Source organism: Pleurodeles waltl, chromosome 3_1 (genome assembly GCF_031143425.1).
Source record: "Pleurodeles waltl isolate 20211129_DDA chromosome 3_1, aPleWal1.hap1.20221129, whole genome shotgun sequence".
NCBI classification, from domain to species: Eukaryota; Metazoa; Chordata; class Amphibia; order Caudata; family Salamandridae; genus Pleurodeles; species Pleurodeles waltl.
In genome coordinates this window covers 809,331,580-809,356,021 of record NC_090440.1, presented here as the reverse complement: position 1 = coordinate 809,356,021, position 24,442 = coordinate 809,331,580, and the positions used below count along the sequence as shown (strand labels likewise).

The 24,442-nt window shown below is 43.6% G+C and overlaps 1 protein-coding gene across 3 annotated transcripts in view; it reads left to right on the top strand.

The window, feature by feature from the left end:
- The window catches only part of TUB (TUB bipartite transcription factor), a 1,298,762-nt gene that overhangs the window by 1,049,296 nt on the left and 225,024 nt on the right, over positions 1–24,442 (top strand). For all 3 annotated transcript variants that reach the window (XM_069223684.1, XM_069223685.1, XM_069223686.1), the window contains one exon: positions 23,117–23,168. In XM_069223684.1, the coding sequence (XP_069079785.1) occupies positions 23,117–23,168 (52 nt within the window). The remainder of the gene's footprint in view (positions 1–23,116; positions 23,169–24,442) is intronic.

The following is a 24,442-nucleotide window of genomic DNA, read 5'->3' as shown; positions in this document are numbered from 1 at the left end:
TCATTCGTCAGAGCCCTATCGCTTGCAATTCTCACTGACATACTCAAGTCCTTGAAAGTCACCTCACAGGAGGATGATGTTTTACCATCATCCTTCATCAAAGTCCTCTTTGGAGAAGCTCTGTTGTCCCTACATATCATTGACCCTACCTTCCTCACTCAAAACATCTTCATAGAAGTTCTCAAGACAGACCAGATCCTTTCACCCTTCCAGAAATTCATGCTAAACTCTGATAACCTTGTATATTAATGGACCATGAGTCATTTACTCTTCATTGACAATATCATTAACAAATCAACATAATAGCTGAAAAAGAAGTCTGTGCTCACATCCCTGGTCACACATCATTGACAAGCATCTGCTCAACGCACAGTCTGGCTTCAGATCACAAAGTGACTATTATCTTATAAATCATAGATAAAGATCAACTGACAACAGAAAAAATGCACCTGTCTTCTGCTGTTGATGCAACTCTCAGCCCCATTAGATATCATCGACCATCCCACCTTCACCCTTTTCTTTACGTCTCCAATGGGATTCACTGGCAACATTTTTGACCAATTCCCCATTTCCACTTAACCAAAGGATTTACATTCTTTCTAATGGGGACCTCCATGTCTCAGATGATCTCTACTGCCCATGGATATCCCCAGGATTACATCTTGTCAACTTTAAACTCTACATTGAAGCTCTAGTAGCTGATGACAGTATCAACACTGAATAGTATGCTGATGATACAAAAACCTAATTTAAAGTCTCCTAGGATCCTGACATCCTATGCCTCAAATATTGCCCTCACCTCACCAAAGCCTAGCTGAAGTGTACCCCACCAAGTCTAAATTAGTTTTATTTTCCAAGAACAATAAGTGACAACTAGCCCAAACCTGGCTGAATGTAAGAGCCATGAAAAGCCCCAACTTTCACCCATACAAAGTCACTTTGATTCACACTAGAAACCAAGCTGACCCTCAAGAAACACATTGCCAGGAAAACAAAGACAGACTGATTTCAGCTCTCTTTATTAAGGAAAGTGAAATAGCCCTGCCAAAAAGTGACTTTAGAATTGTTTTTCAAATCGTCATACTCTTGAATCTGGATGGTAGCAATGCCCTATTCCACAGTCCCTCAAACTCCACACTGCCCCTTCCATAAGGAAATTTTGTATGCTGTTTGATTCAGGGCCTTTAGAAATATGAACACATAACATCCATACTAATGGAACTCCCATAGCTCCATTTGCTGGCTTACACCATTTTCAAAACAGTTTTATCATATACAAAGGCAACACAACCAGTGCCCCTATATATCTGGTTGATAACTTTCTCATCTCAAGTACCTCTCTGCTACCCTCCAATGAGGAGACTTTCAGACTGGAGGTAAAGAAGAGCAAAAAATAGAAAACAAGACAGCATGCCACGGTCTCCATGTATGCACCAAGTATCTGGAACAATATCCCTGTGTCCATCAGGACTGCCGTAACTGTTCCAATTTAGGAAAGTTTTAAAGACAAACCTCTAAAAGAACACTACAGTACATTAGGCCTGGGGGCAATTCTTGTAATTTGCTTTGTGGAAATTATCCAAAATGCCACTATGTGAAATTACACATATATATTACACAAAATGCCGGTCCGGCATTTTGCACTGTTTTGTAGCACAAAATGCATCAATGTATGCATGTATGGCAATTATGCAGCACAAACCTGTCTTAAGAGCAATGGAGAATAGTACACAGAGGCAGGCAGACGAACGCTTTGAAATCGCTCAAAGTTACTGTAAACAACTTGAGTATTAGTGGAGAAGTGTGAGAACCCACTTAAAATAATAATCACAATTCTTATCAAAGTGAAAATGTCACCACATAAACCTATACTTAATCCTCTGGGAGTTTGGCACAAAGCAGTCAGGCTTAACTTAGAGGCAATATGTAAAGTATTTATACAGTATTCAAATATCAATAAAGCGATAACACAATACTAGAAAAATCCCAAACCAAATTAGAAAAATTGAGTACATTATAATAAATAGAATAATACCAAAATTCCAGAATTCCAATGAACGAAACCTGATATATGAATTTTTAATGTTTGAATCAAATATAGTGCCAAAAAGTGCAAAACACCAACCCCAGACCATCTTTATCCCAGTGGAAAATTTACCTTTGGACTTAGACATATCCATGGAGGAAAAGTGGCGGTGAATGAGTCATCATCCGGGCACTCTGGATCTGAAGCAGAGTCTGACAACTCCAGGTTGCTGAAGAGTGGATTCTCAGTGCAGTCGACGAAGAAGGTGGGAGAGGTACGAGCAGTCAAAGTCGGTAGTCTGTTCCCTGGAAGGCCTCAACGTCGATGGGTTTTTGCAATGCATTGGTCCTGATGAAGACTTCTATATTCAGACAACTCAGAGTTGAAGGCTATGAATTTGACTATGATCCCGGTCTCTATCCATTCTCAAGGCATAAAGTTTGTAAACACGGTTAGAGTGAAAATGCACCTTGGGCGCGTCAAAAATAATCTCGCTTGGGCAAGTGTGTGTCAAAAAGGGCTTGCGATGCGTCGATTTCACTCACGAGCAAGACCTTGCATTGTTTCTCCCTTCGTCAGGTTGGGCGCGTCGTTTCTTCTCTCTGCAGAAGAGCGATGCGTCAATCCGGTCAGCACTCTTGGGTCCGGGCAGGCCTTGCGTCGTTTTAACACACCCAGCGGTGTTTGCGTCAGAAATCCAGCTGCACAATGATCCGAAAACCACGCAGCGCGGGTTGCGATCTCACCATCCTCCGTCAGCCATGTTTGCGTCATTTCTCCAGCCCCGGGCGTCGACCTTCAGGTTGCATTGCAAGCGAGTGTCGATTTTCAGCCATGAAGCCGGCGGCGCGTCTATTTTCCAGCCGCAGATCGGAGTTGCATCGATCTTTTGCCTGCACGGCATTCTGTGCGTGGATTTCTTCCTCTTAGGCAGCCAGCTTCTCCTTTCAGGGTCCCAGGAACTGGATGGGCACCACTTGGCAAAGTAGGAGTCTCTCCAGAGACTCCAGGTGCTGGCAGAGAGAACTCTTTGCTGTCCCTGAGACTTCAAACAACAGGAGGCAAGCTCTAAATCAAGCCCTTGGAGATCTTCACAAGATGGAAGCACACAAAGTCCAGTCTTTGCCCTCTTACTCTGGCAGAAGCAGCAACTGCAGGATAGCTCCCCAAAGCACAGACACAGGCAGGGCAGCTCTTATTCCTCAGCTCTTCTCCAGGCAGAGGTTCCTCTTGGTTTCCAGAAGTGTTCTAAAGTCTGTGGTTTTGGGTGCCCTTCTTGTACCAATTTTCTCCTTTAAAGTAGGCCTACTTCAAAGCAAAGTCTCACTTGATTGTGAAATCCTGCTTTGCCCAGGCCAGGCCCCAGACACTCACCAGGGGGTTGGAGACTGCATTTTGTGATGGCAGGCACAGCCCTTTCAGGTGTGAGTGACCACCCCTCACCTCCCTCCTAGCACAGATGGCTCATCAGGAAATGCAGGCTACACCCCAGCTCCTTTTGTGTCACTGTCTAGTGTGAGGTGTAACCAGCCCAACTGTAAACTGACCCAGACAGGGAATCCACAAACAGGCAGAGTCACAGAAATGGTATAAGCAAGAAAAAGCTCACTTTCTAAAAGTGGCTTTTTCAAACACACAATCTCAAAATCAACTTTACTAAAAGGTGTATTTTTAAATTGTGAGCTCAGAGACCCCAACCTCCACATGTCCATGCGCTCCTAAAGGGAATCTACACTTTAATCAGATTTAAAGGTAGCCTCCCCTGTTAACCTATGAGGGGGACAGACCTTACAACAGTGAAAAACGAATTTGGCGATATTTCACTGTCAGGACATATAAAACACATTACTATATGTCCTACCTTAACCATACACTGCACCCTGCCCTTGGGGCTACCTAGGGCCTACCTTAGGGGTGTCTTACATGTAAGAAAATGGACGGTTTAGGCCTGGCAAGTGGGTACACTTGCTAAGTCGGATTTACAGTTAAGACTGCACACACAGACACTGAGTAGCAGGTCTGAGACATGATTACAGAGCTACTAATGTGGGTGGCACAACCAGTGCTGCAGGCCCGTTAGTAGCATTTGATTTACAGGCCCTGGCACCTCTAGTGCACTTTACTAGGGACTTACTAGTAAATCAAATATGTCAATCATGGATAAACCAATCAACAATACAATTTACACAGAGAGCATATGCACTTTAGCACTGGTTAGCAGTGGTAACATGCTCAGAGTTCAAAAGCCAACAGCAACAGGTCAGAAAAAATAGGAGGCAGGAGGCAAAAAGATTGGGAATGAACCTGCAAAAGGGCAAAATCCAACAGTCATGATGTGAAATGTTTATTGATTTTGGCATTTGTTGGCTGGAACGTGCAAGCATAAAACTCTCTAGTACTTCATTGGGTTCTGATTGGATCACTACCCCTGCTGCTGTTCCTGGACTCCTGTAATGGTAAACCCCCCCTTGAGGGAAATGCTGCTAATTCTAAGATAAATTGCATCAGCTAATAATAGTAGGCAGAAGAGCCATCAAGCAGCTTCTGCAGGGTAGGCTTGGCCAGTGCTGGCCCAGTAAGCGTCTGTCGCCATAACCTGTGGGCTAAAATGTAGTAGTGGGTAACCTGCCAAGTAACTGTGATCCACTCAGCTTCTTTTTGTTTTTCGCCAATAAATGCCACGGTGGGCTTGTTCTGGGAAAATACAAGTGCAATCTTCCCATTGTGAAGAAACTTTTTACTTTTCTTCCCTGCCCATTCCCTCCATGCAATGCACAGCAGAAACCAAGAACAATCAGGGCTGAAAGGTCTAAAGAGTGCGAGCCTTTCGACATTCTAAGACCACTGTAGCTCATGGACCACAGTTGGCAGGTTGTAATGGTGGAGTTGGATGAGGCTTTATTTCCACCATCTGAAACAAAGCTAGCCCCACCCCTTTGAAATAGGGCATGGCAAATTGCAGTTTATGTCTAACGGCACGTGTGCCACACTGAATTGAACCAAGGTCTTTGGACAGAGTAAATATATATGTCTGGAAGACCAGTTCAAAGTTAGAAATAGCTGAATCCTAACGCTAATAAAGGGTCACTAACACCTTCACGTTCTAAAATGGCTTGCCCACACTGATGGTATCACAAAACGCCATTGTGTGGGTTGGGAGGACAGACATGCTTCGTATGCATGTATGGAAATACAACAGTGTTTAAGAAGTCTGTACTCATCGAGGTTATAAACAGCTAGACAATATTGATTGCAGTAGTCTGTTCAGATTAGAAAACGTAATTGCCTTGAGCCCATCAGGAGGAGAACTCTAAATCAATGAGGAAGACATCAATCTACATGTTAAGTAACTAAATGCGATGCAGGGCTTTTGAGGATGATTATAAGGTGATACTAATAAGAACATCACTTACATGCAGACTAGTCTCAATAATTGTTATAGTGCCATTGTTTTTACAGAAGAAGTGTTTGTCTTGGAAGGAGGTAATTATAACAACCAATGCTGCTTATTACTAGAGAGTTGATTGGGTCTTTAGATGTGCGGAAGGGGAGATGAGGGTGAGTTTTGAGTATAACCATCAACAAGGGGACGAACTGCACTGGTCTGAATCTTTGTATTGTAGATTTCCAGTTTGAATTTTTGTAATCCTGGCGTGCTAGTGCCATTTATTGTCGATTGAGAACAGAACACATTGTAGAGGGATAACACAGGAGTCTAAATATCAAGATACATTGAATAATTAAAACAAAGGGGCTTAGCTAATCTCTATTTGGGAATACCCAATTAAATCGCTTTCATTTTCTATACCCCATTCGCTAACACGTATTTAGAGTCTCTCTTCCATTACCTTACCCCTTCCGCTCTTTCCCTTATTCCTAGTTATGACCTATTTTAAATCATTGGATTTTACACATACATTCACACTGCTCTCCAGAAAGGAATGATGTGACATTGTGGCATCAATGGGGATAATATTGTCAATCGTCGTGTTTGCAGTTAACTTCCAGTCTCTGGTGTTATCGAACGTTAATTCGTTTTAACATAAGAACTGTGATCAATAATAGAGCTGTCGCTCCCTTAATAGAAATTTCTGCCATCCTCCCCTGCACCATGCAGTTCCCTGTGGGATTCCAGTCGCACAGTCAGCGAGACGGGGAAGGGCAGTCATAATGGGGCATTCTTAGTTAGAAGAGGAACACACAGGGCATGCATTCCATGAGCGGAATTGACTTTTCTACACTGATATCCATGTAGAATAAATAAATTAACTCCCGCCGCTTGCCAATTATTCTTATTTCTTTTGCAAATTTAATTGCATGGCATTTAGATTTCTGTGTTCACCCCGGACATGCGTGAAGGCACTGAAAAAAAACAGTTTACTGTGATTTTGTGACATCAGGAAATATCTCTAAACTTACGATTTTCTCTTTCTATAAATGCAATTTCCATCTTAGTTTAGATGAAGTAAAATTAAATACAACATGGATTCTATATAGCTTACCATAAATGTTTCTTATATAATGATGTGTGAAAATGAGGTTGTAAAGTGTTCTTTGAAATAAATACTCCTCGATTGCAGAATCCTAAGTTTTCTGTATTTTCTCCATTGGTAAATTAAATTGCGTCCCTCTGGCAAACATTTCAAACCTGCATGTGTTTTTTCTCTCTTTCTGCCTCGCTTCTAGCTGTCACTCGCAACTCCATAAATACATTGACCCTCATTAAGACCCTGGTGGTCTTAAGACCGCCACATTACGACTGCGGTGGTAGTGCCACGGTCGTACCGCTATTACAGCCACTTTTTCGCCAAAGGATGGGCTGGCAATGCTGGCAGTCCTAATCCGAAAGGGCAGCGATGGGGATTACGACTTCTCTCTCTGCCTGCGGTTTCACGGTGGTAGCACCGCCATGAAACGGCTGGCAGAGACAGGGTGCAGGGGGCCCAAGGAGAGACCCTGCACTGCCCATGCCAAGTGCCATCCCTATCACAAAGTTCACTGTTGGCCTTGCGGACAGTGACCTTTGTTACGAGTGCTGGTGCACCCTACACACTACAGCATTACCGCTGGCTCTAATGCGAGCCAGCGACAATGCTGTCAGCCATTTCTTGCTGGGCCAGCGGGCAAAAACTCAATGTATTTTACACATTCATTCACACTGCTCTCTAGAAAGGAATGATGTGACATTGTGCCATCAAGGAGATAATATTGTCAATAGTCGTGTTTGCAGTTGACTTCCAGTCTTTGGTGTTATCAAACGTTAATTCGTTTTAACATAAGAACTGTGATCAATAAGGGAGCTGTCGCTCCCTTAATAGAAATTTCTGCCGTCTTCCATTGCACCATGCAGTTCCCTGTGGGATTCCACTCGCAGTCAGCGAGACGGGGAAGGGCAGTCATTATGGGGCATTCTTAGTTAGAAGAGGAACACACAGGGCATGCATTCCATGAGCAGGAAACCCGTAATGGGGCTGAAGGGGAGGGGGCCGCACTGGCGGCAACCTACCTGTTGGGACCTACCTGTTGGGACTTCCCATCTGCTGAACTTGTAATCGGGCCCATACTCTCTAGACGTGCTAAGCAGGCTGGAGAAAATACATATTATACAGGCACCCCATCTACTTGACATATTTGGATTTTAGGCCCTCAAAAAGTAAAATAATGTTAAATACAAATGTTACAGTTAAGAACATTCAGGTGCATAGTTTATGTTATATAAATACAAATTCCAGGCTCACATGCCCGCCATTACCATTGAAAAAGACAGTTCTTGCCGAAACATGTCTGGAGATTAATAAATTACAATGCTGCATCGCCATGAGTGCTCCGTTTCATTTTGCCTTTGATTGACAATTGATTGCTAATATTGGGTCTGCAGCACTGATTGTGCCACCCACTTAAGTAGCAGTTTAAACATGTCTCCAACCTACAATATTGTTGTGTAGCCATTTTAGTTATAGCTCCATGCACGTTAGTTTAACACACTAGCCCGCTATGCACTTTGATCTAGATATCTTTTATTCTACTTCGCATTGTTATTTTTACAATAACCAGTTTTACGGTCTTGTTTTATTTTCATCTATCTAACTGTTTTTACTTAGCCCAGCACTGTGTTCTCAAACAAGACATTCTTGATCACGTTGTGCTTCAGTCAAGGCTGCAGTTTGGTATATTGCTGGTGAAAGTGGTAGAAGTTTAGTCTCCAACATTCGTAGAAAATACACATCCTTACGTAGGGAAATTTTCTTAGAACATCATCTGTGTTATTAAAAAAACACTTCCTAGTCCCATTACACATTAAGAGGGAGATTCCAGCCAGGGAACAACGACTGTATGCTGATTGCTGAATGCTTCGCTGCAGATGCTAACGCAGACTATAGGCCTTTGCTCAGGTATGAGGGTCGATGTCCTCCCAGGGGAACCTGAAAGGCAGGATTAGAGCTTAACATGCTGTGCTCAGATTACGATTTAGATAGGAAATAGTCCATTAATTCTAGTGACAATATGATAGCGTTATTCTTGTGCTTCACTCTCCTAGTCACCATTTTAATATTGTCATGTTGTGTCGTCCTGGTTATTGCAGCTCACGCTTTGCTATCTATGATGCAGTCGTTTTATTAAACCAATCATTAGAACATATACTGCTTCCGTTTGTCATTTATGTACGAGACCGAATTGTGAATGAGAGAACCGGATGCGACCTGAGTGACAACGACTTCCCTGAGAAGCCTAATATGTCATGCGCTCGGGTGCCCAATCATCCCTATCTTTTGGTAGAGATGAGGCACTGCTAGTTAGCCTGAGCAAAACTCGGATTTGGAGTGACAGGTGTCACCCACAGTGGGTCAGACTCAGTCTCTCACACAGTGGACGATCTTGCTGCTCAAAATCCAGTAGTCTCATTAGAATAATGAGAGCCTACCCAACAATACAATTGCGGCCTGTGTGTACATTTTTAAACTGCCATTTTGACCTAGCAAAGTAAACATTTTTACCAGGCCCAAACCTAGGGCAGGCCTTGGACGGTCCAGAGATCAGGATGCAATGTATTTAAAAAGTAGGACATGTACTTTTACATTTTACATGTCCTGGCAATGAAAAACTCTGCCATCTGCGAGTCTGCCTGCTAAGTGGTGCCACCATAGTCATGGATACTTAGAAGTGGGCTTACAGTGCTCTTCCAGCTTCTGCGGAATTGACACATCACCTCTGCTGTGTGGTGTGACCCTAAGAAGAACTGACACATCTTCATTGCTGCATGGATTGGATACGTTGCAACGACCCAAGTCACCACCCCAGCCTGAAACGCCTTACTGTGCCACGCATCCTTGGCGCAGGCCCTCACATCCCTCATTGACAACAGCCTCAACAACCATGCTGGACTCCCTATCACATCATCAGAGCTCTTCCTAACCGACGCATCACCCTGTCTGTGTGTCACATACGCGATGCCGTACCTAGCAACACAAGCCCCGTTGACAGGATCTTCAATGACAACGCAGGCCCATACATTGCAGTCTTGCTGTATCTCTGAACTGCCGTATTACTTCCGCTGCACTACCCATCATTGGCTTTTAAATATTGGCTTAAACTTTGTGTTCCCAACAGACCTCTTCATTCTATGCTCTCAATATGAGTTTATTTGTGTTTGGCTGATAATAAATTAATTAGACAAGACAGAATCCAACTTTGCTGCATCAGAATGTAACAGGTCTGATAAGAAACTCCCAATTAGGAGTTTGTCAATGAAAAGGAGGAAAAACATGCTGATTTTGCAACATCTGCAAGTCCCAATAATTATCAGGAGAAAGTTGTGGGAGTGCAGTGTTAGCATCCAAACTCTTAATTGAACAAGCCATAAAACTGGCAATGCTTCAGGAAGCTCATATGTCACTTGCAACACCAACCACATTTGTCAGGCGGTTGGGTTGTCTCACATACTGTTCATCATAAAGATTATACTCATGAAGGACATACATTCTGATAGACTTTAGACTGCAGAAACAACACACAGGTCACGAGGGCTGCTATGTTATCTCACAAGAATCAAGAAACAAAAAGAAGAGAAGAAGCTAAGATACATCTACTCAAATTTGATAACCCTGAGTTTCTTTGTGAGTTATGGTCTTTTCTCAGAAATACAGACCCTGGGACAAATCTCTTGTACTAGAGCCTATACTGGATCGTAGCAGTGCTATTGAGTCCCACATTCTACCATCCAAGGGGATACTGGCTGAGATGATAGATATGTGTGACTTATATGATGTGAATGCCAATCCATTCAGAAAACATTACTCACTCTTCTGGGAAAACAAGGATGATTTCAGAAGTCCCTTCACTTTGTGCCTCCATATTTAGCTGATACTGTTTTTTTATAACTCTGAGTGTGCCCTGGGCAATGCTAACCAGTGCCAGGGCCAGTGCTCTGTGTAAACTGGCATATCCAAATTACACCTAATTATAATTGGCTCTGACAACCTACCTATAAGTCCCTAGTATATGGTAGGGCATGTAGGTTTAGGGACCCCAATATAGATAGTGCACATGTGGGGCACTGCTGTGATGTCCAGTGTCATTGTAAAGGCAGGCCTGCATTGATGGCTGCTTTTCAGTTAAAGTTAAACCCAAATTCGAATTTGGAATTAAAAGCACTTCTAATGTCTTAAACTACCTTATTTGTTCTTATAAGTCATCCCTAAGGTCTTTCCCTAGGTGTCCCCAGGGTTGGGTGCAGTGTAAATATAAGCAGAGGCTTTATAAAATATGTTTTATAAGCCCTTGGGAGGGAAAACAGCCGCATTTGTTTTTCCCCAATGTAGTCATTGGCCCCATAGACTAACGTGGAGAGACTTAATTTTAAAATAATAAAGTCTTATTTGCCATAGGGATGAGCTAAATATAGAAAGATTGGTACCAAATTAAGGCCCTCATTACGACCCTGGCGGTGTAACACCGCCAGGGCCGCTGTAGGCGGGAGCACCGCCGACAGCCTGGCGGTGCCCCGCGGGGCAATCTGACCGCGGCGCTTTGGCCGCGGTCAGAAAGGGAAAACCGGCGGTCTCCCGCCGGTTTTCCACTGCCCCTTAGAATCCTCCAAGGCGGCGCAGCTCGCTGCGCCGCCAAGGGGATTCTGACAATCCCTACCGCCATCCTGTTCCTGGCGGCTCGCCCGCCAGGAACAGGATGGCGGTAGGGATTGTCGTGGGGCCCATGGGGGCCCCTGCAGTGCCCATGCCAATGGCATGGGCACTGCAGGGGCCCCCGTAAGAGGGCCCCTAAAAGTATTTCACTGTCTGCTTGGCAGACAGTGAAATACGCGATGGGTGCAACTGCACCCGTCGCACTTTCCCACTCCGCCGGCTCGATTACGAGCCGGCATCCTCGTGGGAAGGTCGTTTTCCCCTGGGCTGGCGGGCGGCCTTTTGGCGGCCGCCCGCCAGCCCAGGGGAAAACTCAGAATACCCGCTGCGGTCTTTTGACCGCGGCGCGGTATTTTGGAGGGGGGAATTCTGGCGGGCGGCCTCCGCCGCCCGCCAGAATTGGAATGAGGGCCTAAATGTCATAATATATCCAACAACTCGCCAATGTTGAATTTAATATAACTATCACAGGGTAAGAGTTTTAGAGCTATTTCTGAAAGTTACCAAATTCAGCCCTGTAGTGCTCTTTCCTGGTTGGTGAGCCTCTGGCAGCTTGAGCCAGGCTGCCTTGATGAGGCAGAAGTGGCCTGGGCTGAAACAAAGGAAGCATCTGTTAGCAGAGAACTGCTACAGCAAATGGCAGAACAGGATGGTAGAAGAGTAGCCAAACTGGTCTTCAAAGGAGGGAAATCCACTTGGGATGGAAACTGGACCTCCCACATTTCCTTCAGACCCAGACAGCTAGGATCTCCCTGATTGGATTAGGAGAGGGGCTGGAAAGAGGTGTATTAAGAGAAACTTAACAACACCAGAGGGTGGACACAGCAAGATTAATTTTTGTCATCTTGGATGTTTGAAGAATGTTGCTCCCTGGAATTGAATTTTACCACATTTCCTAGGAAGTGGTCACTCAAGAGGGTGGTGGTGTGGCCTGCACTCTATTGGACTGGAGCACCCCCCTGCATATCACCCCCAAGAGCAAGGATAAATATGGCAGAGCTACCCCACATTTCAAATCCCTGCTGGAGGAAGATACTGGAAGAAGAATGACTGCCCTGCTGGACCCCTGGCCTGCATCTGGACCCTGCACTCAGAAGGGCTGCACCAACTGCACACTTTGGGCATCATCAAGGAAAGGACTTTGCCTTGCTTCTGCAACTCCGGGAGTGGACTCCCTGTAAGCTACAGGTACAAATAAGCTACCCAGAGTTCCATGCATCAAGTCCTGCAAGAATACCCCAGCTGACCAGTGTCCAGTGACCATTTAAAGATTCGGACCAGGTGCATTCGGGGAACTGAAGTCCCAACTTCCAAGAAGCAACTCAGAGCTTCTGAAACGCTGGAGCAGGTTTGGGGACACTTTGAGGACCCAAAAAGTACTTCTGGAAGAAGATCCAGAAGTTTGGAAAAATTTGGAGCAACTGCCAGAATTTCAGGTTCATCCCGCTGAAAAGCTCTGGAGCCCCAGACTTTAAGGATTTGGCCAGAGGCTCGCAGAAAAGCAATCTGATGACGTCACATCGAAATCGGCTTGCTGAAGAGGACTGTCCGATGTTGGGGAAGGAAAGCTTCAGAATAGTTTCTAAGTATGAAGGTAAAAGATTGACTGAGGCCTCCTGTACAGTGTATCTGTGAAGGACTCCATTGCGGTCAGCCTCAACTTTTGTCTTTGCCCCGGTCGAAGAAAATCGAAAAGAAATTTACTAAGTGTGAAGGTAAAACTTTAACCGAGGCCTCCCATTCAGTGTATCCGAGCAGGGATTCATCAAGGTCAGCCTCAAATTTTGACTTTGCCCTGGTCAAGTGCGACAAAATGTCTTCAGTTGGTGCTTTTTTTCATTCAATCCTTGAAAATTCATATCTCCGGTTGCCTATATTGGGTTTTTGTCATTTTGTGTCATTTTAAAGATACAAATATTTTATATGTTTATAAACTGATGTTGGATTTTTATTGTGTGTTGTGTTTCACTTATTTACTGTTTTGTTGATATTAAATGCTTTACACACCTGTCTCCTAAATTAAGCCTAACTGTTCATGAGCCAAGCTACCAAGTGTTGGACAAGGATTAATTTACTGACACCTTAACTGGACATAGTGGGGGTTTGCGGACCATTGCTAAATGTAGGTACCTACCTGCCCTTACCAATAATCCACTTTTAATTCTCACCTGCACCCAATGTCACCTCAGATAGGCTCCTCACTAGGCATGCCAGCTCTTGGATTAGGGGAGTTGAATACATGCCTTGGGTCCTGTTAGATGACTCATCTCTGCTCCTTGAGATCATTATGCCACAGTCAAGGGCACAATTTCCAATATGGAGGTTTCCAGCCAAAGTCTTATATGATCATGTCTTTTGAGGCTATATTTGCACATCCATCATAGCCTATTTTAACCTGTGTCAAAGCATTCAATTCTGTGGGTCGCCTTTAAAGCCTACATAAGAGGAATGGTCATCTCCAAGTTGGTGGGAATACTTAGAGACATCCGTGGCCAGCTTGATCTGAGATCGCTAGAGGCCAGGAAGACCTTGATTGCACCTGACAGTTATTTGAGGCATACAAATGCACTGCTGCATAAGTACACAGATCTGGCAGATAGGGAGACAGCCTGCATGGGTACACATGCCTGAGCACATTGCTATAGTGAAGGCAAGAGGCGGGGTAAAATGCTAGCTTGGTTGTTACAGTATTAACACAATTATACTAACGTCACGGAAATCACCACCATGGAGGGTGAAATTGTCACGGTCTTTGAGGTCATAGCTGATGTCTTTGTTGCCTACTATGGGATCATATCCACTTCGGGGATAGCCCCGATAAGACTCAGAACTACTTGGAAGATGTGGTGTGGCTTGAGAGCTTCCACAAGTGTTTAATAAATCAACCAAAAATTAGTGACAAGATTGCAGAGAATATAGAGGTGACTAGCTGGAGGTAAGGACCTGGTATCCAATAGCTTGAGATAGGGATTCTATAAAACATACAAGCATCTTCTTGTGCCTCTCCTGTTGAAAGTGTATGAGGAGTCACTGGAAGCAGGATTACTCCATCCTTCCATGTGAGAGGTCATTATCACTGCTACCCAAATCAGGGAAAGACCCCTATTGCTGGGCATCTTATCACCCTTTGATGCTTCTACAGCTAAATCTAGAAAATAAGGTACTCACTAAAGTACAAGCCAATCACTTAGCACTGAATATGGAATAAAATAGCTCACTGGCACAGGCTGCTTTCATTCTACACAAATCCACAGCTATAAACATATGAACCTTATTTTTGGTTATGCACTTACTCCCTCCTGACATGGAGGTGACTCTATTGGATGCTCACAAGACCTTTGACTTTCTTGAGTGACCATTTCTCATGGCAACACTGGAGAAATTCAGCATCCTTAATGATTTAATTCAAATGGTAAAACTCATGTATCACAGACCCGTTGCATGAGTCGGTCTTAATGGCTTAACTTCGGACACATTTTCAATGCACAGGTGTATACAACAAGGCTGTCCATTATCGCTCTATTGTTCATACTTGGTCTAAACTCTTTGGCCAGGCTTCTGCAGGAAAAGCACATTCATAGAGGCATCTGATTTGACAGGGGGGGTGTACTGCACTCCATGCATGGCAACAACATATTTTTATTTGTCCAAGACCTTGTAGAAAACCTACTACATTTAATTCACGAAGTAGTAGGATTCAGTGGGGTATTGGGGTAAATATATACTGGAACAAAACACACCTGTTTCCTCTGACTGCATATACTCACCAGACAGCACTAGACTTTCCCATACAGTGGGTAGAAGGCTCAGTCAAATACTTGGGGGTGATTCTCCAGGGAAGCCCCAGTGAAGTCATCATATTAAATTGTGCCTCAGTGATCAAGAGACTATGCTACCATCCCCATAGAACAATTAATACTGAAGAAAGCATTCTTTTGCACCCTTAATGCATATCTCATTAGTTTGACCTGGACATGCAATCATGTGAGAATAAGCCTAGACACTATGAGTAAATAACGAGAAGGGAGGCTTCAAGGTCTTAAAATTTGAGATGTAGTACTTAGCAGTACAATGCCACAATAACAAATTTTGGTACCACCCTGATAGACACATTCTGTGCCTAATTCCTAATAGGACATGGCCATGGCAGACTCCACATCTAGCCCTATTCCCAATTGGTCTTGCACATCCTAAACATTACATTAACCCAATAGCAAGAACTTGGTGGGCCTGCGATTGTGTTGACGAGAAACTTGGCATATGATTTCGATACTCCCTAATGGTGCAAGTATCCAAAAACCCACTGATACTGGTTGCAAGCAAACACAGCATTGCGGACCTACTCAACAGGGTGCACATCAAGGAATTAGGACAGCTTTTATTGGGGGACAATTTATCACATTCTCACAATTGTGTGAAATATGTGCAGTCACTATATTGGACATCTCCACACATTACAGATGTCCGTCTTTCCTGCAGAACCACTAGAACTCATACCCTTGATGCAGCTGATTACATCCCCAGATGCAACAAGATGGGTTTAAAAACTATAGGCCTGACATCTGATAAGAGGCTAGCACGTGAGCAGGAATACAGGCAGGCGTAACATTAGCACCCACAGTCCCCTGAGCTCCAGGGGGTTCCCTCATCACAGCATACTGTGCACAGGCAGCGGGTGCTTGGCCTGATAGCTGCTGACTGGGTCAGAGAGGGGCCACTCCGTGCACTTTGCAGGAGATACCCCCTCAAGTTTTGATATGCCACTGACAGGCTTGGGACTCTGACCTTGAGATGGAAAGAACTTATGCATTTTGGAAATCCTGCTGCCACCAGACACAATAAATATGTATGAACCATAGGCACAAATTGCTCCATTATAAATTCCTTTCCTGGGCATACCACAAACAAATTAAGAAACACAAATTCAATCCTAATTGACCGCACAGATGTCCACGTTGAGGCACAGATTGTGCAAGTATGGCATCAATGTTTGGTTCTGTGTGCCCATGTATGAATATTAAGAGAAGGAATTTGATGACATTTCTCAGATGACTGAGCACATGATACATTCTAGTGCACTAACCACGCTGCTTGGCTATGCCAAACTTGTTCAGTAACTGCTAGCAGATTCACTGTCCTGGCTTTACTCCTAGCTAAAAATAGAATAGTTACGCATTGGCATGGAGATGCGGTGCCAAAGACAATAAACTAGTTGCGAAACATGGCAGTATGCAACGAAAGGGCTGAATATTATGTGGTGTTGCAACATCCTATCTCCAAAATAGTCTGAATTGTCAAACTCGTAGGAGTGTTATGGTTAGTAGCTGTAATAGTACTCAACATTAGTGTGTATCGTTTAGAGAGTGTTTTTCTTTTAATGTAGACATTCAGCAAAGGGAGAGTAAGTCCTGTGAATTTTCAGCCTAACCCAATTGAATATGTAGTGAGTGGACTCTGCATTGTGAACCTTCAAGTGTCGAGGCTTTCCTCCAATGACATGCCAATTATGGCAGTGTTGTCACATCTTGGTAATGGGTTGCAGGCGCCTCCAAAATACCTATGTGGCTGCATCTTTCTAGTGCAATATTTTCAGATCGTTTGTTTCCCAACTGGGCTGTGTTTTTCCTGGTTTAGGATTTAATGAAAAGAGCCATCCAGGGTCCTTGTTTCCCCTTGTCCTTGTACTTGAAATAGTTCACATCTCATCTTGCCTGTTTCTGTTGCTCTCCTGTTCCAACTTTCTGGGTGTTATAGATGATGTTTCGTGGTCAATGATTGATTAATCTTATTGTTAGACTTTATTTTAAGTTTGACAACGTTTTGTTAAGATCAAATAATTAGATACTACATTGACACACATGACACTGATAAAATGCAATACAATATACAAATTAATTTTATAACAGTAGATAAGGTATATATTAAATCCTAAATAAATCTCTACACTATAGTTTCCCACATCATCAGCTTTAGATAACCATTGCAAATTTGTCAAAACCTATGTCACATGGACAGTCCTCCACATTTGTCAGTTTTGTATATAGTCACAATGTGCTATGAGTCTGTAACTGAGAGCCCTTAGGCACTCAACCTAGATGTAATTAGAAGAGACCTAAATTAAGAAAGGGTCATACATTCTGTACAAATGTCGTGATCCAGCTCAACCACATCCTCAAAAAGATGCATGACCAGGTATCAATTATCTCCAGGAATGATAAAATAACTAGGAGGAAGATTATATAGTAAAGCCTGGCATTAGGCTCAATTCTATGTCTAGACATGGCTGGGTCCGTACTGGATTACATAAAATGTCACAAAGTGGCAGTTTGAGCCTACCTTGTGACAAGGCTAAATCCACTCCACAAATTGACTCTTTGATTTGTGACCATAAATAGGAGATTATTAAATGTTGAATCAGCACAGACTTCACCCACACCCTGCTTTCCATTCATTAATTAAACCCAATAAATGTATTTTTCTCCATTCCAGTACTCTTTCTCAGGATGCTGGGATCTGCCCCAAAAAATTATATTGTTGTTAGAGGTAGCCACGCTGTGTAATAATCCAAGCCAACGTGAGGGACATTTCCATTCAACTTTCCTCAAAATCCAAATAATTGAATACAAAATTCACTCTCCTAAGCATAAGGGCATATAATTATTCCAAATTAGCCCTGTAGTCAGGGAAACAAATCTCTTCCTGATAATTTTTAATACAGAGGAATTTGGTCATATAGGTCTTCCTAAATGATGATATCAAATATCCTATCAAATTTAAGTGAAGCTGATGAGACGCCTACACATAATTCCAGCAGATCATCTCTTGTCATGTAGTGGTGGTCCCAAACTCAGATTGGCTCTCCGGGTGTATCTTGGTGTTTACATTAGGGCACACGAAACTTGATACCTTCATGTAAGGTCTGCTGAAAAAGTTTTCAGTGTGCCAAAAAGCTCTGGTCAGGACAAGAATGTTATGTTAGGTGACTGTTAGGTGACTAGGGCGTGACCTACTTGGAGAAGTTTCAGCACCCTGCCTCTGCCCCGCAAAGGTGAACAAATTACTAAATCCTCCAGACAGGCTTCTAGACATCAGGTGTCTCTTCAGCCATGTATCCTGCAAGGTGCTATCATCCATGGTCAGCTGGTCCCTCTTGGAGCCAAGGATCCTACTGCTATTGTGTCCCTGAAGCAGGCAATCAGAAAGCCAACACATGGCCCTTAGAGAGCTGTTCCTGTCCCTGGATTCCATTAGGATTCTGTTCTTGAGTGAGACCACTTCTTTGAGCAGGAGTCAGGAGTCTGAATTCTTCTTACAAAAAGGCCTAATTCTTTAGGTGGAGCCTTCCCAAGTGCAGGAATGTTCAGAGGAGGTGGTAGTTGAATAGCCAGATTTACCTTGAGCTAGCCAATGATTGCAGAAATACTACCACCCAGCCTTAACTATTGTCTTTCAGCCCCTCCAATTCCTTCTACAACACTTCTTTGCCTTATTGTAAAATCACCTAGGAGCTGCTTTTTGAATATGGCAGATCCCTTCTGCCACCTGGCAAGCCTGGCATCATCTCCTTCACAACCTATCTATTTAGATGAGCTATCCTCCCACCTGACACCATCAGAACCACTTCTACACCATCCTCAAACTGAATCCTAGCTCTCTAGGAGAGTCCTTTGATTGAAAATGAAAAGCCCTCTCTGGCATCTCCAAATCGAAAGAGGTAGTTCTAAAGCTGCCCTTTGTTCTGTAAATAGTTCTCGGTCACTCCCAGATAGCTAATACCTGGTAAGTGGTCAGCAGTTGTCACCCATCTGCTCTTTCTGGGCTCAGAGGCAAACTGTTCTCTTCTGAGCAAGGATCAATTGTTCTTTAACTGTTTATTTTCCTGCTCTTGTAGGGCTGAGTGGTAAAAGTAGTTTAGGCCAGCTATGGCTAGAGGCAGCACAGAGTACATTTTTATAAAGTTAAATTTCCTCTTAGCTGTTTAAAATCTGATTTAATCATTAAATGAAATTAAAATTAAGTACAAATTACTTTGAAGCATTGTGGTAGCATTTTGTTTGGGCGGTGGAGATGGGAAGTAATGATAAGAACTTCATCTAGGCCTGTAAAGGGAAACTTCTAGCAAAGCCTACACAGGGAAATTGCTTTTGCGTTTTATTTCACTGTTAGAGGACTATAACACTAATATGTAGTGCCCTCATTTTTATTAGCACCTTGCCCTCTAGGTTTATAAGGCACACTTTAGTGGCGATATACGAATAAATAAAAATAGGCTTTCCTACACAGCAGCAGCCTTTTACCTTGCCATGTGCTACTGCAGGGCACATAAAATGCAGCCCAGCCAGGGCACCATGCTGCTCCTGGAAGACATAGGGGCATAGTATAAATGCACACTGCAGCTCACATACAACGTTTAACCTTTAATGCCATATGTACCTTTAAGGCACTTTTTAAAGTGGACATATGGGAGGTTAAATAGGCCAAACAGGAATCGCCAATGTACAGCACATGTTTTAGGGTGGAAGAACAGAGACATTTCTACTGTTTAGCACTGGTAAAGCACACAAAGTCGTACCACTTGACTACTGTTTAGCAGTGGTGAAGCACACAAAGTCCTAAAAGTCAGCAAAACCAGGCAGGCAAAAATGGGGAGCATAAAACAAATGAGGTCACGTCCCACATGGTAGGAATAACACACTCTATTATACCCCCAAACACAATTATGGGTTCTATGAAATCCCTATCTAACACACTTGCAAACAATCTAAAAACAAAGCAAAAAATAATTCAAGTGAAATTAGAACACAGATTATTAAAACATTTCTCATGTTTTTCACACAGTTTGAAATCTTCTCTTGATACGCTATGTTTGCAAGATGATTTAAATGAAAGGAGTTGCAAGCCCACTGAAGAACATAATATTGGAACATTTCGATAACAAATGCAATTAGTACTCACAATCTGTTACACCATGTCACATGAACTCCCTAGCAGCTCTGTAAAAATCGTGCCACTCAGACACATAAATTGTCCCTCTGCAATGCAAAAGTAGAATGAAAGGCTTTTGTAATCGCTCTTTACCTATCATTACTGCCTGGCAGGTAAGAAGTTTAAAGACTGTAAATTATATGTAATTAGTGACCCAGTACTTCAGAATTCACAGTGACATTTGTAATAGCCTGGGATAATACGTTTTCCACATCAAGTGCCTGTGCATAATACCACGTAACGGTCTCTAATACAGCATTCCTGCACCTGCAGTGTTTGGCCATCACCCCAGCTTGATATCTAAAAATGGTATGTGGTACTGTACCCATTTGCTGGTATCCACCCTTGTTTGCAAGCAACACGACTGCTATGATTTTTGACGAAGTAAACAAAACATAGACGTGTGAGAAAACTACTTTAGGGCGCAGTCGATCTGTGTTTTGTGGGAGAGTGAGAAGGGGTGCTGTGTTTTGTAACAGTTTCCTGAAGATTGTTCTCTATTTGTTCATTGTTCCTCTTTCAGGATATCAAATGACTAGTTTGAGATTTTCTTTGGGCTACAAGTGAAAGAGTTCTGATAGGTTGCAAGCATAATGTATTCTATTAGATAAAAGCAAACTTTTTACGCATATTTCCTTGCAGTGATATCCTCAGAGACAATAGTAATCTCACATCCAGTAAAGACTGGAATGGCAATTTTGATATATGTAGAAAATAACAGTAATAAATAACTGTAATTTCATAACACTTTATATCACATTTTGGTGTTTTTAATAAATTTGGCATTCATTGTACATAGGGCTGTGCCTCTTCTGATTGTCTGCCAAATAAATCTACCTTTTACTCAATCAATCAACAGTCAGGGATTTGTAAAGTGTGGCTACTCACCCGTGATGGTCTCAAGGCACTGGGGGAGGGTGGGGGGGGGAGGCGGTTGTGAGGATCAGTCGAAGAGCCAGGTCTTGAGGTCCTTCCTGAACTGTGACATGGTGGGGGACTGCCTGAGGAGGATGGGGAGGGTGTTCCAGGTCTTGGTGGCGATGTGGGAGAAGGATCTTCCTCCGGCTGTGGTTTTCTGGATGCGGGGGATGTTGGCAAGGGCCTGGTCGGCGGAGCGGAGTTGTCTGGCGGGAGTGTAGAAGGAGAGTCTGTGGCTGAGGTAGGCTGGTCTGGTGTCGTGTAGGGCCTTGTAGGCGTGGGTCAGGATTCTCTTGTCGATAGGCAACCAGTGTAGGTCTCTCAGAAGGGAGGAGGTGTTGCTGTGTTGTGGGGTGTTCTTGTTGAGATGGGCGGAGGTATTCTGGAAGTGTTGTCGTCTTTTCTGGGTCTGGCGGTGGTTCTGGCGTAGAGTGCATTGCCTAGTCAAGGTGGCTGCTGACGAGGGCCTGGGTGACTGTCCTTCTGGCTTCGGTACGGATCCACTTGTGGATTTTTTGAAGCATACTCATGGTGTGGAAGCAGTCCGATGAGACGGCGCTCATCTGTCGGTCCATTGAGAGAGATGACTCTAAGATGACGCAGAGGTTGTGGGCGTGGTCGGTGGGGGCGTTTCTGAGGGCGGTGGGCCACCAGGAATCGTTCCAGGCAGAGGGTGTGGAGCCAAGGATGAGGACTTCTGTTTTGTCCGAGTTCAGTTTGAGGCAACTGTCTTTCATACAGGTGGCGACTGCTTTCATTCCTTCATGGAAATTGTTCTTGGCGGTGGTTGGGTTGTTGGTGAGGGAGACTATCAGTTGGGTGTCGTCAGAGTAGGAGACGATGTTCAGTGCGTGGCTTCTGACGATGGTGGCCAGTGGGGTCATGTAGAGGTTGAAGAGGGTGGGACTCAGTGAGGATCCTTGGGGAACGCCGCAGCTGATCTTGGTGGCTTCTGAGAGAAAGGGGGGGAGTCGGACCTTCTGTGTTCTGCCGGTGAGGAACGAGGAGAGCCATTGCAGTGCTGAGTCTCGGATGCCGGCGTCATGGAGACTGGTGCTTAGCGTGTCATGTGAGACCGTGTCGAAGGTGGCAGAAAGGTCCAGGAGGATGAGAGCGACTGACTTTCCTCGGTCGGTCTTTCCTCAGTCTGTGGCAGCAAGGAGGGCAGTCTCGGTGCTATGGTTGCTTCTGAATCCTGACTGAGAGGGGTCCAGGATGTTGTTGGCTTCCAGGAAGGCGGTGAGTTGTTTGTTGACTGCCTTCTTGATGACTTTGGCCGGAAAGGGAAGCAGGGAGATGGGCCGGTAGTTCTTGAGGTATGTCTGGTCGGTGGTGGGTTTCTTCAGTAGAGGGTTGATCTTGGCCTGTTTCCAACTTTCTGGGAAAGTGGCAGTTTCGAAGGAGCAGTTGATGGTATGCCGGAGTTTGAGTGCAATGATGTCACTGGCTTTATTGAACATGTGGTGAGGGCAGGGGTTGGTGGGTACTCCTGAGCGGATGGTTGCCATGATGTTGCAGGTCTCATTGTCGGTGATGTTGTTCCAGCGGAGGAGGGTGGAGGGGTGTGGTGACGCTTCGGTAGATGCGTTGGTGGTGAGAGTAGTGGAGGGTCCCTGGGTGGTGAAGCTGTTGTAAATGTCTGCGATCTTGCGATGGAAGTAGTTGGTGAGGTTTTTGCAGAGTTCTTACGACAGGGGGATGTCGGTGGAGTTGGAGTTAGGGTTGGTGAACTCTTTGATGACATTGAAAAGTTCCTTGATGTTGTGGGCGTTTTTATTATTGCATTGTTGCAGGGCAAGTTTTTTGGTGGTCCTAATGAGCTGGTTTTAGATCCTTATTCAGTATATGCAGCCGATATTACTCTAAAAAATGCAATGTATATATGCATATATTCTTTGGATTTCAGAAATATCTTATTGTCATGAAATGGTTGTACTTTTTGGGCTTCATAATTTGTGTTGCAAAGGGGAAATACTTGAATGCCCTTATGCATGTTTAGCTCTATCATTACTCACAAGTTACAGCGCAGTCTTTTGGCTTCTTTCAGTGTTCTAGATGATGAGGGAAGCAATCTGCGTCAACAGAAGCTGGACAGACAGGTAAGAATTAGTAGATGCCTATATTACATTTTGATCAGACATGCTTGCATTTTGTTGAGCAGTACAGAAGGGAAAATGTTGTTGTCTATTGTTAGGAATGGAATTGTCTCAATTGAGAATAACTAGACATTTGTAGCATTGCAACTAGAAAGTTTTGAACTAAACATGTCACCTGTGTGCGTGTTTGTATGTGTACACGTGGGAAAGAAAAAATTAAAACACTGTACTAAAGAAGAAAATATTACAGATAGATAATACATTTTCTTGAATAGACATTGAGCTAGCGTGATTGTACTTGACACAAAAGGCCACATATATCTAAATTCGTGAAGGTTTTGCACAGACTTACTCTTGTAGTAATATTTCTTTACTCTTGGAATTTAGAAGAATGCAAGAAGTGATTCTAGAGTAAGTCACATAGAATCACAGCAAAATCCTTGTGAATCCGGCCCTTAGGGAAAAGCATTCTGACATGCACAAACATTTTTTGCCGATTCAAAGAAAAGAGTCGCATAAAAGTAAAATGTTCTCAGATCCTAAACTATGTTTACACGTGAACTTTTTTTCACGTTTTCCTAAACAATGTACATTTAATTGCAAGTCATCTTTAATACACATTGTATATTGTACCTTTATAAGGCCATGGAATTCACAGAGAGTGGATGGTTGACTCCTTTTACTAATGCTACGATTTCTCCCTGTGTACATCGGGTTTGTATATGTTTAAAAAAAACACTACATTCATAATTCGTTTCTGTTTACATTTCTTTTCGACTTCTATTTTTCCCAAACATAGCACCCATTCTTAAAAAAATGTTGATGAACTTAATTACACTTCTGCTCAACTTCTTCACGATGCATCTGGGTGTGGATTAGGCGCTTAGATAACTGTAGCAAATACATGTGCATCAAGTGCCTGTCCTCAAAGTCACTATTTTGGTGGTGGACAATCAATTTAAATTGCATGTCCTTGATCTCTGTTTTGACTCTCCTGTTATGAGCCCAGTTCACAAATAATTTGTTGTGGCTTTCTCAGGTCCATAAGTAAATCTTGTGCATTGCACAAGTGTGTCACACCTAATCATAGTAAAAGCTTTGTGACTTGGACCTTTGTTTAATGTAAACACCAAACATAGGGCCCCATTTCGAGTCTGGCAGTCACTAGACCACGGGCGAGCGTTATATTATGACCACGGCGGTTGTGCTGCGGTCAGACCGCCAGCACCGCCAGGATTGGATATCCCTGTAGTCTGGTGGTTGCGGCAGTCCTAATC